Consider the following 16,113-nt stretch of genomic DNA (forward strand, 5'->3'; position numbering starts at 1 on the left):
GTCACTGTTTGGTTAATATTGCATGTTCAGTCTCCATATTTGGTGGATGAATGGATTTGAAGGAAAAACAAAAATATGCACATTTTTACCTCGGTGGCGCCACCTAGTGGCCAATTTCAGAACTATATGTATCCTAGGCTTACTGCAGCTTTTTCTCAGAGATGGTCAACAGAAACACCACATAACTCACAGGACTTGTAGATGAGACATAATACTACAAATAGTGAGAGGGAATTTTGGGGAAAGTTGAAAGTTTGGGTTTTTCAGGGCTTTTTCTAAGGGGGGGGCATCAAAAACTAGGTCGCGACCTACTTTTTGGGCTATTTTTAGCATCAACAAATTGATGAACTAAAAAACTGCTCTGACAGTTTGTTGCAAATACCCTTGGCAACAACCATGCCAAATTTCATTAGGGTAGCATAAAAAACAAATCCACACCACATGCAGACCTGAGTGTGGGTCAGTGAAAAATGCAAAAACGAGAAAATTGCTTTCAAAGTTTTAGTTGAACCATATTTTCATCTTTTCATGTACAATGACAAAATAATTCATACCAGATGTCTCCAATTGATACTACAATGTATCTAAGTTACTCACACAAACTTGAGTGACTTTTCAAAATGCCCCAGCATGGTATGTCACCCCTTCAGCAGCTGCCAGTCTCTGCTCAGCCTGTAGTCGAGCATGTCTCCTGCTCTGACGACGGTGTGTTTCTCTGTCAGCATCTCTTTGATCACTCTTGGCAAGTCTTTCAGAGTCTAGCTGTTTTGCTATTTTCTCAGAAACCTTCATCATAACACATCCCATACCATTTTCAATCACCCTTTCACTAGTTTTTTGTGTCCCACAATTGAATTCACTTACTCCCATGCAAACACATGCCCGCACCCTATGAAGTCCATAAGAGTTCGTTTTCCTACATTTGTTCCAAATTACAGAGTGAAGTCCTTCATTGTTATTTTGGGTTTTACCACTAAGGCACCTGCCCAAGAGGGAAGGTTCAGACAGTCTCTCAAATATGGGTGAAATGAGATCAAATATGTCCTGTGAAATGTAAGTGAGTCACAATATGCTAATGTGTTACAAAACAGTGACTAGGGGTTAATAATTCGAATTGTGTCAATTCTATCCCTACACAGGATTTTCAATGGCTTGGGTTATGCCCTTTGTAGGTCTAGTTTGGTGATGATAAATTTATTTGGAGAAGACCCTTATTTTTCATGATTTCGTGAACTAACATCCAATTAACGTGCATCATTTTTGACAGACAAATAGTGAAGAAAAAGGCATATTTCCTACTTAATAACAGTTTTATTTATTGAATGTAGGTGGAAAAATGATTAACTCTTGAACACTAACACAAAACATAACCAGTAAATGGTTTAAAAAACATCAGAGTAGAATAAATCCACGTTATGAAATGTGCCCACAATGAGTGGTTTACCTAAATGTACTTCAACAGCAGACAGTTCAGAGAAAACATCATACTGAATGGTAATTACAGTTGTCATCTCAGGTTCTTATTTGAGAAAAACTTAGCTAATTCTTGTAAATGTCCACATGCAGTAGTTTTAAGCAAGAGGAATGATCTTAACGTGCATCATTGTGACAGACTCTTTAATATCGTACATCATATTTGACAGATAGTTTGCATTAATACAGGGCCAAGGAAACTGTAAGGATTGAATCGGATACAATATACATCAGTTCCACCACATACAAAATGGTGTGATCTCTAGGCAACCCTGGGCATGCTCATTGGCCCTCCCAACCATCACATTATCAACAGAGAAGGGAGCCAATCAGAGGATTGTTTAGGCCCGTCTAAGCTCAGGGCAGGCTCAGTAAACCAGGGTTGCCTTTTGTATGTGATGGAACTGATATACAAGAACAGGAACAGGAAACATTCACAAAGGTACGAGTACGACAGGAGCTCAATTTTCAGAGTAACTTTTTGAACATGGAAACATGACAAACAGGATGAAGCATCCTTTTAGAATTAGTGCAGTTTTTGCTTCATTTCATTGTATCTCAGCGTGATCTTGCTCAGAACACCTTCTTCAATGGTGAAGTCATCTGGAGTGCCGGTCAATCCAATGGGCCCATAGAAGAATCTCTCCTTCTTAATCTTGTCTATATCAGGTTTCTTGGGCAAGAAGAAATACGCAACTGCATTCTTATACAACTTATGCAGGAACTTGACCTCATACTCTTCATCCAGTGCAGCAGTGACACGGCCAATGTAGTACATCTTCGAGAAATACACAGCATAGTACTGGTGAAGTTCGATTTCGCTGATACCCTGAATGGAAAATAACAATAGATATGAATAATACTCAACAGTTATGATATGAAGGAGTCATTTTTGGTACTTCCTAAAACTGTATGCAATACATTTAAAAATGTATACTTACTTCTTGGCTAGCAGTAGCAGTAGCAGCACCAACCACACGTTCTTTCGCTGACTGATTCATCTCTCCTCTACTTTCAGGGCTGCCAGAGGTTTGGATAATTGCATTGGCTGGAAAAGATGCATTAAATAGCTCAATGACCGGAAAACATTCTATGTACATGAGGTCTACCACAGACATGGCTGAACCTGAAGTGTGATAATTACACAGAACACTTTTTTTCTCTCAAAATAAAACATACCATTATCACTTTCAGCAAGGGTTGCAGGGGGGTTTTGCTTGTCCATAACTGGTGTCACAGGTGTGTTGGCAACTTCACTGTCTAGGTAATCTAGCAAAACTTGCGCATCGAATGGGCTGTCTGGGGCATCTATTGGAAAGTAGTCATTGGTCACTGAAGATTTGAAAAGAAGAACATTAAAAAGGTAAAAGTAAAAGTAGTTCACTACACTGCCAAAATTAGCTACACAACGAGTCAATTAAAATCAGGATTCAAGGACACCAGAAGGAAGACCAACAGGGATAAAGATAAAGCACTGCAGAGAGAGAGTGAATATCTACTAGTATTAGTGTCAAATAGAGGAGTACTGACTAACATACTGATGGCTATACCATTGTTATTGAAAGTTTATATGGCCAATTAGTTGGGCAAGGAAATCTCATGAAAGATGACACAAGTCACTGGGTTTCACTCGCTCTACCAGTCTACCCCTTATATCTGAACTGTGATATTGTAATGCATACTTACCCAAGTCTTCTAATGAACGATCCCAAAGGTCAGTTGTATTGTTTATAGCAACAGGCTCTTGTTCCATCGCAAGGGTACGATGTTGCCATGGTGTCACATATGCAGTATTTGCGCATCCATCAATTCCTTCAATGCAAGCTTTGCAGAAGCAGCTGAACATTCTTGTGTCCAGAACCCCTGGTTGTACAGATTTTACTGCATGGAGAACCCTCGTTCCTGCTAAGGAAGCCCGGACTGCTCTAGCTGGTCGTTCTCGCTCAATATCTCCTGTGCCGACATAGTAGAAGACTCTCCTCTGTCCTTCACAGCTTTCCCTCACTAACTCTTCGTTGCAGTAATCAAACATGGCCTTCGCAGTGTTGACTACTCTTTCTCTGGCAATTACTGCACTTCTTGTTTTCCGCTTTACCACTCCGGAGACTCCATCGGATGGCCCTTTGCCATGGCGCGACCCGAAGAAGTGACGTTCTGCATCCATACCTAGGTCATCTTTGGAGAAGGTAATGTCCGAAAAGGGTAGACGAGACTTGTATTGACTGCTGCAGCCATCAGTGAACTCTATCATCTTCTCGAGGTCTAGGTGTCTCTTCTCCCTCAGATGTGCTGTACATAACTTCCGGAAATGGTTCACTGCATGTGCATCGTGTTTGAGATCTTCCGAGATGAAGACAACTGCTTCTTGGATGATATGGTCATGCCCATCACACTCACAGTGATAGAATACAACTGAAGGGTGAACTGTCACCTGCTGAATGGCCCAATGGGCTGACTGGATTTCATCCTGTTGTGTACATGCGTAATTCTGAGCGAAGTCCATGACACAGACTGCCCATTTCTTAGGCAAGTTCTTGGTGATATGACCGTACATGGCCTGCTGCCACATGGCATCAAATAGATGGCGGGCAAGTGGCTTACACTGATCCAGCATTTCCTCTACCATCGATTGAATAGTGCCGATCTTCTTTGTCAAAACCTTCTTCGATTTTTGGATTCCATTGTGGAGGTAACTCTGATTGCACCATCTTTGCCAGCATACCGCTCTACTTCCATGGTCTTGTACCAATGATGCCAACTTGTCTTGTAAAATGGATGTCCCACACTGGTCACAGTTTCTGTTGAGGCATTTGAGAGGATGGAACCGGCTTCCTTCAAGCTTTGGACACAAAGTTGCCTCTGTCAATTCGTACTTGTCCTTGAGTTTCAGATGTGTGTTACCTGTGACTTGAGCTGCCTGGTTAAAGCTTCGGAGAATGAGGAGTGCATCTGTACAATACTCACACAGGCACTGGATGGCTCTGGTGGTTTTGAGGATGGCTACATGGTTAGGCCTGATTCTGCGAAATAGGGGTTCACTCATATGTGCTGTAAGGGTAGGATTCATTTCCTGCCACATTTTATGAGCCTTCTCTATTGTCATTTCCATAACTCGACGCTGCTTTGGATTGTGCTTTACATCATTGACGGATCTCATGAACGGCAGTTCACGCGATACCTCTGGACTGCAGTAGAAATCACTGACATTTTGCAAAACATCCATGCATGTAGCATCTGCTCTCTTTTTTCTGTATCTCCCAGTGTGAGATGGTGTGGAACTGCTCACCTTACTAAGGTAATTTGAACGTACGCCAAATTCACCTGCGAGCTTGCGTTGGAGCCGGTACTTCTTTTGAATCAATACTGATGACACCAACATCTTTCGCTTCTGTCTGGCTGCATCACTATTCACGCCCTTCAAAACTCTAACTTCCTCACAAAGATTTATCCATCCTAAATCCTTTGCCAAATTGCGTCTGCAGGTACCTTTCTTGTTTATACCTAGAGTTCTCAGTGCTTCTCGTTTCCTTGGGGTTGTCTTTGTTCCATCTATCAACTCATGACAGATTTGAGCAAATTTCAAAGGGTCCTTAGGCAGCTTCCTCCAAACCCTGGACATTGCCTTGTGCATAGCATTCTTAGTGGGAAATGGATTTCCTTCACCTGTATCCTTGGGAACAGCCGTTGCTTTCTTCTCTTGTCTTCTCTGTTTGTGCCTTTCACGGTCCTTTTCTTTTTCTCGTCTCTTCTTCTGACTTGATTTGTTTGCACGGCAGCGCTGTTGTGCAGCCTTCCAGTACTCTTGCTGTGATTTCTTTTCCGCTCTTGTTAGAACTTTTTTTTTCTTCTTACTATTTTCAAGTTCAGTTCCTTCCTTCTTGGCGGCATATGTCCTTTGACGCTGGGCACCAGTAACTCGGTCACGGGCAATTTGATCTTTTGTGGGGTTCTGTCGTCTGATCCTGTGTCGCTCAGCTTCCTTAGCTTTGTGTTCAGCCCAGGCCACAGGGTCTTCTTTAATTTTGGCTCTGTGTCGTTTCATGGCTCTTGCAGCATCAGACTTATTGGGATTACCATTCCCGTCAGGGACACAGGCAGAAACACCAGCATTGGATCCTGATGGCGTTGGTTCAACTGGCTTTTGGGATCGCAACTGTATTCGGACACCTCTGGCATGCATCTGAAACAACAATTAGATGTTCAATAGGAGTGCAGCCCTAATACCTTACAAAGGGAAATAATTTAAGCAAAGACCAAGGGTGAAATGCTAGATGAAACACATTGGCTCTAACAAATAGGTTTTCACAGCCACCAACAAGTTTAACAAGCCACCGGATGCAGTCTGCTCTTGTAAAGGCAGTGCCTTTGCAAGAATCCAAGTGAATTTCACATGGAGAGATTAGCCCCATACCAAAAGATCATGGTCTGCATAGGGTTAATCTCCCAGACTGGACCTTAAACTCAACTACCAGCTGTGCCTGTGAATCAAGCCGAGAGCTGGGATTAGGATTGAGTAAGTGACCAGTGCGACAGGCCTTTCAATTACATGTAGAAGGATAGGAGCAGATATTGCCATTTTCAGACTCAGAAAACACATTTTTTTAGTGGCGCCCCGGGTACCCCTCTTCTTTAGCTGGAGTAGGCCTACAATCACCCTCTCCAAAGACAATTGAATTATTCAAAGCTAAAGATAAACCATTAGCAGTAAACAGTGCTTTCATTTCATTTTGCAATTTACAAATTGCCATTTCGTTTTGCAATTTACAGATGGCCATCAACGATGTTCGGGCCAGAATGCCTTCCCGCCAAAAAGGTGCATCAACTTCAAGTAAATATTTTGGGTTTGCTAAGGGCTTTGGGGCCTATTGCCTTTTTATACATCATTGGAAGCCTTTATGAAGTGTGGAATCCATCCATATAACAATTTATTCATGAGAAATAAGAAACAAAACCACAAAAAGCTGACACTATATCTGTCAAGTCGGGCCCCGCTCCACGTGGTCCTCGTTAGTAACTTTTTATTCGTACTATCGTTAGGACATCAGTGTTGATCGAATACCAACACATCATATATATATCACTGCCATTATGGATCATGAGCAAAATAAAATCTAAGCATTTAAATCTTAGTTTTCCGAGCTAGTATGGATATTGGCAGGATCACTTTTCAAAACGGCAAATAGATGTCACTGTAGCGAAGGAATGGATCACTTCCGTTCGAAATTACAGTTGTCAAGGATCGTCAGTGTGTGTATTCAAAGCTTAATTGGCCTGTCAAACTTCATTCAGCACATCTGGAATACGGTGAATCTCGAATAAGACCAATGCCGACGTTTATTCGACCTACCAGACGTACGTCAGTATTTGACACAAGTCAATACTAACGCACGTGGCGGAAATGTTTCAAACCTCTATCCCGTGCGATGCTCACATTATGGTAGGCTAACCCAATGAAGATAATGGCCAAACATGAAAGCTGACGAAATAATTTTGCTGCAATGTTCTAGAGAAACACTACATTTTCATTCAGCAAAAATGTTCGGTCAACAAACCAGAAACGCACGGGATATGACAGTCAAGTTTAACGTACGTTATTAAGAGAATTCACTTTGAATGTCAAAAGCTGACGCACGTGACAGAACCTCTCGAACTGCTACGCCCCAATCGTGGTGCCCGATGCTTTATTGATAGGGTGAATGCGGCGAACGTCTGAAGCAATTTTACGAAATAATTTTGCTATTATGTCCTAGTATACCTCTGCAAGGTCATGAAACTGTAATCATCTGTCAACACACAACAACGCACGAAATACACACGTCAAATCCGACGCACGTTACCTGAAATCTGTCAGAATCTGACGAACGCGAGGTAAAGTCTGTCAAAAACTGACGCACGAATGGAGAGTGAACACTGACCATGACTGGCCTCGCAAAAAAATCAATACAAACGGGACTAACCGACGTCTCTACCCATAAATAATGACATGCAGCTGATCTTCAACTTCTCTCTACGGCGGACATCGACTTACTTTTGATTTTGACGAACGTACGTCACTGTTATCGTGCGTTATTAATATTGACAGCGTGCACAAATTTTGAAACTAGCGCCATTGCAAGTGGCGCCATCACAGAAAACGATGACGCGTCAGTTGCGTTGATCGTGGACCACGCATTTTTGAAGAGTCGTCAATTAGCGCGTCTGCCGTCAATCAATTATGGATTTACTTTTCGTGCGTCATTCTTTGACAGAAGTGAACTATTAAGATTTGAAAATGTTTTTTAGTGGATTTATTGAGATGGTATTGCATCAAAATTTCTTACCTGCAGATTTTGGTGACTTCGTTTCCATGGTGCCGTGGGATTCTTTGCTCTGTCTTCTGTTATACGATACATTACAGGGTTCATATGACCCATTTTCAGTTGACAGACACACGTGACGCACGTTATGTTTTTAAGAATCAGTAAGAAAATGGCTGGTGATTTTCTGGAAAAAACCTGTGGACTCTCAACCCTATACCTGCCTTTTGAAAGGATGTGCAACACTCTTGGAATTTAGCTATCCCAAGCGTTTGTTTGCCTTCCAAATACGGTGCACATTTTGATGTCAGAAATTTAGCTTGAAACAAATAGGTAGTTGCTGAAAAAAAGTGATATAAAAAAAAACTGTTTGAAACACCCCAAAAACATTGTCTCTGCTATATCTTACAATAAAACAGAAAAGGATAAGGAAGTAACAATACTTGTAGACAATACAACTTTATTTATTTCAAACCTCCCATTGAACAATATAGTGGAACACATTAGCATATTGTGGCTCAAGTGCTAACAACATGGCCTTTATGGGATGGTGGAACCTCGTTTTTAGAAATGGCACGGTTATAAAAACACCATGAATCTTACCCATCTTGGCATAACCCATGACCTGGAGAATCATCTGTTGAAACACTGTGGTTAGGTATTGCCATGATAGCTTTTTGCATATCTACTACAGTCTTGTTACCACGAATCGCTCGACCATAATAAGTCCCCATTTTCTCTATTTTCGCATCTGTTAGTTTTCCCTCACCACGACCACCAATTCTTTTATCCGGGTTGTTTTTTCTCAAATTACGCAGGGCAGTAGTTAGTCACTTCGAAACATGGTTCACACATTTTTCCTTCACTATAGGAAAGTCCTCACCATACACATTTATACCACTGAGGTGATTGAATGTGCTGGCATCACCATCAGACACCATTTGCAGATAGCGAAATGAATGTTTGTCAATCGACCTTTTCCAAAGAATCGCTGCTATTGCTGGCTCCATTCCATTACTAGTACCATCGTAATTCTCACTACAGTCTTTGTGTTTCAAATACCAGTCCTTGAACTCAGGAGTATCCTCACCATGTTTGGCTTTGGCCAGAGCACAACCTTGACAGAATTTTGATAAAACCTCGAAGTCAATAACTAGACCAGTTACGAGCTCCACCACTGCCCCAACACCGATAAGTGAGGAGTGCCCTCCATGACCACGAGTTAGCCACGATCCATCAAAACTAACCATTAGATTGATGATATCATCTTCACCAATTTCTGAGTCTAATTCCTGATACACTTTGCAGACAATATTTGCAGCATGTTTCAGTGTGACAGATTCAACATCCTTGATTAATTCTATAAATCCCTTCTGATTGTCCTCGTAGCCTTTTTTACTGAGACAAGGAAATCCGATGAGTTTGCACATTCTCATTAGGCCGTTTCGCCCAATGCCAACATCCGTGGCAGCTGCAACAGTACGTCGGTTTATCTCAAAGGCAGTTTTGCTAGTCTGTGTATCGTTTTCATCCCTTGTGCTCCCAAGCTGGTCCGAAGTGTAGGTAGATCCAAATTTCTCGCCACATGCTTCACAACAAGTTTCAAGTTTTACCGCCATTCCGTCTGGCCTAGCATTGTCAACAGGCATAACATACAGTTCGGGTTGATTACAAACACTGCACTTCAGTCCCTTCACAAGGTAGCAACAAATGTCTCTACACTTCACACGTTCTCAAAGTCTCTAGCCTGACATTGTTTACAGTAGGTTAATCAACGATCATATGAGTGCACAAAGGCATGCACTTAAAGCCCGCTACACACGAGGGATTTCTCACCAACTTAGTTGGTTTTAAAATTAAGAACAGGTGCACAGGTGACTGGAAGTTAAGAGTCGTTCACCCACTCACACGAAAGACATAATCCCAGCAATATTTAGGTCCTGCACTATATTTAGTCTATAAAGATAAAGAGTCAAAATATGGCCCAACTATGTTGTTGACTGAATCACACGGGGAAATTTCTACCCCACACTCCTTATATAAACAAAAAAATCCTTATATAAACAAAAGATGTCGTCGAGAAATAGAACAAGTCGGTAGTGCAGCCAGCAACTCCAACCAATCGGGCAAAGTATCAGTTACCTGGTCTGGATTCCTGTTATGAATTAAAATTCCAACTAAGTTGGTGAGAAGTCCCTCGTGTGTAACGGGCTTAAAGGAGTTTGTCTCATAGAAAGGCAGCGCTATAACATGCAATTCTAGGTCGACGGAACCCAAGGTCAGTGCAGCGCTATAGCATACACTTTCCAAGAGCGATAGAAGAGTTCAGCGCTATAATATAAACTCGGAAGAGAGGTTGAATGCAGCGCTATAACATACATTCGGAGAAACTTGTCTCAGAGGAAGGCAGCGCTATAACATGCAATCCTAAGAGGGACAGATGAGTTCAGCGCTATAGCATAAACTCGAAGAGAGGGTTGAATGCACAGCTCGGGGCTTGCCACACTCTAGAATCTAGCCAAAAACCCCAGTTTATAATACCCACAGAAGGCGTAGAGACACAACCAGATATAATCAAAAGGAAGTAAACATCCCAAATAGTCCCAGACAGAATATAGTTCCCTTACATAATTAATATTACTCCAAAGTCACATGTTCAAACATGCCCCAGGCACCTGATCTAAACAATACCAGTAATCCCCCCAGCAACAAAGCATCAGATATCTACACCCCACAACAAAGGAAACATTGAGCCCCAGTGGCCTTATCATACACAGATACAAGGATTATTCCTTAACGAACCAGGCCTGTCTGGACCCACAAAATTGCTATGACTTAGATGCATACTTATGCTACGTTCACACTGAGCACGGTTCTGATCCGTATTCCGAAATACGTACTCCGGAATACGGTTTCGTTAATGCGATTTAAAAATGACCCGTTCACATTGCGTTAATTCGCTTCAAATTCGCTTGCTGATCCGGTTCTGGAGCGTTCACACTCAATGCGTAATAACGCCACGGCATCTATCGGATGCGATTTAAACTAATTCCGAGGGCCCCCGACAAATCCCGAATGTCCCGAAGGAGGCCGAGCCGAAAGATCCCGAGAGGTGAAGGTCAAATTATTTCCATACCATACCGCCCCACGGTTCGCAACCTTTTTATTCTTACCACCAGCCATCACTACCAATAGAATCGGCGCCGTAGATCAAATAATCCGCAAATTTCTCTGACATTTATGTCAACACGTTTTCCCCACGACGTAAAACGGAAGTAGGTGGGCAAAACTCAACTGCGCATGCGTAACGCGGGATTCCAGTTTAATACGTATTAAGCTGTTCACACTGCGGTGACAAAGCGATGTAACCAATGCGAATTAGTTAAAGCGGAATGGAATACGCATTAAGAACCGTATTTGTTAATACGGTTTCAATGCGCATTAGCGGGTTCCTAGTGTGAACACCTGAAGCGTATTAAAGCTTCAATGCGCTTTGGGATACGTATTCTAAAATACCTTGGTACCGTAAAGTCAACTTTTAAATGGAAAATGCATAAGCCTCGTTCTGAGAGTGGAGTGTTTTGGACACGCAACCAAGATGCTCTACCAAAGTTCCCTCGGGTTGCACTAAAATGTGGAACCATGCACACAGCTCACTTCAGAAGTTTGAGGCTCTCAAAACACTGCTTCAAACACAAATCAGCCAAGGAAGCATCAACCACCCTAAGTTTTTTAATGAGCACTACACATATTTGCTGAGAAAAACGCTCCAAATAGCCCATTTGCACGGATTTTAGCGTCACTTGAGCGAGCCGATCCGGACTTCCTATACGCGCTGCCGTACACATAATGTAAACAACGGCGCTACCGGCGCTCCGGGCAGGCGATGGATGGAATTTGCCAAATTCGCACATATTCAAGTTATTTCGTGGCCTATCTTTTTAAGTTTGAGGTATTTTAGAATAGAAATTGAACCCTCGGCTTCGGACCTTGGTTGAGTTACCAAGACACTCTCGGGTGGAGCTAAAATTTCGTCCAAACCCTCGCCTGTCGGCTCGGGTTTGGACTGTATTTTAGCTCCACCCTCGAGTGTCTTGGTAACTCAACCAAGGTCCTCCGCGTCGGGTTCAATTCCTTAATTAAAGGCCAGTGTGAACGCAGCATTAGAAATCTAGATATAATAATTGACTATGATGTTGCTTTATACCACTAAATCTTAAATCAAAGCTTTAATAATGATCATGATAGTATCCAACATGAATGTAGCAATAAGAATGAGGTGAAGCAGTGTGAGGTATAAGGAGTCTGGCCCAAAGTAATTAAATGTATTCCCCCAAGGTGTCTTTAAGACAGCTAATTGCGGCCATTGCCCCAAGCAAGATGCTCACCCCGAAGACCCAAATGTTACTGGAAACCATGCACCCAAGCCAAGGAATAGTAAAGAGAGTAACCCCAGCTAAACCATTATCCTCACAATAGCATCCGGTGGGCCAATCTCATCATCATCACTTTCTAACATGCCATAATGTGTCAGTTTTTTCCGGGTTGCTGAAGGGGGCAAGAGATCAGTCTGCAATTCGGAGAGACTGGCATCCTGCTCTGCACTCGAAATAGGCATGCTGCAGCTAGGTGTTGGACTGGAAGGCCTAGAAGTACATGCATGTGCATGAGTGTTCTGCTCTTCACCACATGCTTCAGGTAGGCACCTGGATATTTTTTCAGATATTTTTGAATGACTTTGAAACTAAGTTAAATGGAAAAAGCCCTGGAAAAGTAGAATATTGGTACTTAAATTTTCAAAATCGGACCAGCAGTTGTGGAGATGTGGATATTTGGTGGATTTGTAAGACAATATAAGTCGTAAAGGATAATGGCTTAGGCCTGGTCCCAAAAACTGCGATTGAGTTTTTGTCCTTTGAAATTCAGAGCTGAAATAAGGGTTTTAAACTGCCTGTACTTATGAAACCAAGTATTGTAACAATAACTATGGAACTTCAGTTTTCCAAAAAATGCTGATCTTGACCTCTGACTCGCAAGGTCAACCCTCAGGATGACCTTGAAGGTCAGAGGTCAAGGTCAAATGAGATGGGTAATGAGCAATGGCACAAACTAAGTAAAAATCTGGCTTAAAATGAGTTAATTTCAAGATTCTTCTTCATTATCATGTTAAAGTACATTGTTACTTTCATTTCAGATGACTTACTGAGTTACTGAGTTATGCAGACGTACCCTTGGCGGCCATCTTGGTCACATGACCCAAAAATGCCGACTTGGGCCAAGTTCGATGAAGTATGTCATGTGACATATCAAATCAAAGGGAATTTTATCAGGAAGAAGAATCTGCCAAATTCAGCACATTTCAACCCTACATAAAGCAACAGTACCTCTTTATCTAATGCAGGAATGACAAATCTCCTTGAACAAGATCAACAAGAAGTTCCTAAAGTTTCACTGTGAAGTCTTCCGTGTTGGCTTCCACCTCATCAACTGACCAATATGCAATTTTCATTTCATGAACTGTCTTATGCTTCACAGGCAGGACACCAGGTTTAGAAACCTTCACTTTCCTCGGTTTGTATTTAAGAACTTTACCATGGTACGTCATGCCTTTTTGAGCGTCTCCTTCCTCAACTTCCCATACATGAGTAATATAAGAGTCTACCAAGCTTTCAGGATCTGATATTATCCTAGTGACCTCATCAGTGATGCTCTGATCTAAGTCTGGAAACACATTGTCAACACTTTGATTGCCCTCAATAATGTCCACCATTTTTTTCTCTGCGTTTTTCCGTGCACTTGCATCTAGTTTACGTTTTTTTGCCTGCTGCCTTCTTTCTTTTTCAATGAGAATCTCCTCAGCCTTCCGCTTCCTCAGTACTTCAGCCTTTGCTCCATGCTTTATTGCGAATTTGATAATTTTCTCTTGTTCTCCCTTAGTCTTGTTGCACAGCCATTTCAGGGACTTGTTTTCTTTGGCTCTAACTTTGCCATCAATTAATGCTACCCTGGCGTTTGGAGCTCTGCGAAACTGCTGATCGACCAACCCAAGTGTTCTTTCTGCAAATATATTATGAAGTGGTGCAGACTTTGTCAGGTTGATCATCTCTTCAGTTGGATTGGCCAATTTCCCCTCCAGGTAATTGTGAAGCTGTTTCTCTAGGACAGATATTGATGTCTCGCAAAGACTGGACATCACAGAATTGTAGTCGGTTTCCAAGTCCTTTTCCAAACCAGTCTGTAAGCACTTAAGAACCGAGTCATCAGTGTCAAGATATTTACCAAACACATCTGATGTGGCAGTGAGTGTCTGCTGTGGATTGTCCTTGAAAGCTTGGAGATTTTCCAGGCAGTTCTTGAAAGGACCAGTCATCTCAAGGTTTGTCTTGTTTTCCTTCATTGCATACAGAACCCTCATCCAAGGTGCCGTTAAAAGCTTCCCCAGCAGACCAAGACAGGAGATGGAGAATAAGCAGTGGCTGCTCAAGATCATCAATCAAAGTATCACGAAATTGCTTAGGAACACTACACGTTTTCATGATATAATCATTTAAAAGTTTGTCCTTCAAGCTGTACAGAATTCCTGCGAGGTGAAAAAGTACATGAATGCGGTTGCCCACATATCTGACAATAATGCCTGGTGGCAGGTTGTGACGTTTAAAGAAAAGTTTGAAGTTAGATGGATCTCCACTTCCTTACTTGTACCTGAGTTTCGTGACACCATGAATGAAGTTGGCTACCTTGCAGCCTGACTTGCCATGAACATTGCTTATGATCTTTTTGTCAAAATTGTTCTTGAGTGTTTCTCTGCATTTAGAGGCAACAGTGTCAAGAGGGTGCACATTGCAGTTCAGCTCTAGTAACTCAATATCAAATCTGTTCTCAAGATCAGTTACAACACAATGGTTAACTGCAACTCGATCAGTTCAGGTACTTTTCAGATTGTGAACAGCTTTGTGCCTTTCTTTCTCAGAATCAAGTCCATTGCACTCAAGAGTAAGTGAAGACGACCCAATCAACACACTCGGTAATGTGTGTTGTATAATCTTCAGTGGTACCACCTGCAAGTACACCGACTTGTAAGACAAGGCCCTCTGGGGGTTCTTTTGGGATGTTCACATGGACTTCGTTTATGTGGTCACTATCAAGTGCTGTAGCATCCCAGCTTATAGTCAGGTTTGAGTTCTCACACATGGCTTCTCCAACTTGTACATCTGAAATTATACCCAATTCCAATGCAAATTGAGCCACCGTGGAATCATCTGGCATCTTCTCCAGGGTTGTGCTATGCATATGAAATAGAACATCGTTTATTACTCTGCCCACACTCTCAACCGGTACATGGGCCATAAGGCAGGCATAAGCTGCTTTGCGGAGGTTGGCACTGTATGTCTTTTTGTTTCACCTGGATGGAATAGGACCAACATTAACACTATTACTAGCACTAACATTAGTACATTCTAACAGCTGTGAATACAAATCATCCCTCTCAGTTATCAGTTCATTGTTTCCTTTTTCAAGGCAGTCACTTCGTCTTCAAGTCTTTCAATCTCTGCAGATAAGGTTGCTTTAGTCTTCTTCCCCTGAAATTTGAGATTCGATTTAGAGCGCTGTAGTAAATTGAACCTGGCCTTGTCCGCTTTTGAATTCACTGTGACATCCCTATTTTTCATGAGCTTCTGATTTATGACTTTTAGGGTGGACTGAATAACTCTGCGGTTTGACCTGAGTTTGCTTTCAATATCAAGCTTCCTATTAAGAGCCTGCTTTGTTTTCCTCAACTCATGTTTTTTTTCAGCATAGTCTACTAGCTGAGACCTCAGAAGCTTGTTCCGACCATGATACCACTTGATTAATTCCCTCCGTTTAACACACTTATCACAATCTGAATGGAATTTCCGGACATCAGCAGCAGCAGGCAATGATACCTCTTCCTGTGCTGAAGGAGTTTGTTCTGCATTAGTGTTGTGCTTTTTCTTTGGAAAAGAATACGTTTCATTTACTAGTTTTACCACACATGCCCAGTCTCTGTTAATGTTCTTGATTTTTTCCAAGGCTTTTACAACACGCTGAAGAGATTTACGTAAAATATAACCCAAGTTAACAATGTCAATGTCACTATTTAAAATGAGATTTTCAACTTTCTGCACCAGTACATCTAAGTCCTCTCCATTCTCGAAATAAATATAGAGTATGTTTCCCTTTTTAAAGTTTTCAAGAGTTGTTTTTGATATTTCCACCACAGAAAAATCCTTGAGAAGTTCCTTAAGGTCATTTTGGGGATTCATCCTCACCTGAAAAAAAGAAGAGAAAATAAAACATGTGACAAAATCCTTCATATTCCCTG

The 16,113-nt window shown here is 41.8% G+C and overlaps 2 protein-coding genes across 2 annotated transcripts in view; one reads left to right on the plus strand and one right to left on the minus strand.

Annotated features, from left to right (window-relative positions):
• LOC135495590 (mitochondrial ribosome-associated GTPase 2-like) overlaps positions 1-14,416 on the plus strand; it is a 28,283-nt gene extending 13,867 nt beyond the window's left edge. The window contains exon 8 of the transcript XR_010448583.1: positions 14,176-14,416. The gene's annotated coding sequence lies outside the window, so the exon portion shown is untranslated. The remainder of the gene's footprint in view (positions 1-14,175) is intronic.
• On the minus strand, positions 1,795-2,751 carry LOC135496242 (uncharacterized). The gene is made up of 2 exons (XM_064785435.1): positions 2,415-2,751; positions 1,795-2,302 (listed from the first exon to the last, which is right to left on the minus strand). Exons 1-2 carry the CDS (start codon positions 2,589-2,591, stop codon positions 2,000-2,002), a joined length of 480 nt encoding a protein of 159 aa, XP_064641505.1. The 5' UTR covers positions 2,592-2,751; the 3' UTR covers positions 1,795-1,999.
• Positions 14,417-16,113: the final 1,697 nt, after the last annotated feature.

The sequence above is a fragment of the Lineus longissimus genome, chromosome 11 (assembly GCF_910592395.1).
Source record: "Lineus longissimus chromosome 11, tnLinLong1.2, whole genome shotgun sequence".
Classification (NCBI taxonomy): domain Eukaryota; kingdom Metazoa; phylum Nemertea; class Pilidiophora; order Heteronemertea; family Lineidae; genus Lineus; species Lineus longissimus.

Bases quoted from the DNA above. Each gene is read 5' to 3' on its own strand.
- LOC135496242 (XM_064785435.1), bottom strand. From the start codon at position 2,591: ATGTCTGTGGTAGACCTCATGTACATAGAATGTTTTCCGGTCATTGAG. The intron at 2,303-2,414 runs GTAAGTATACAT...TTTTCCATTCAG, and splicing joins CTGCTACTGCTAGCCAAGAA to GGTATCAGCGAAATCGAACT.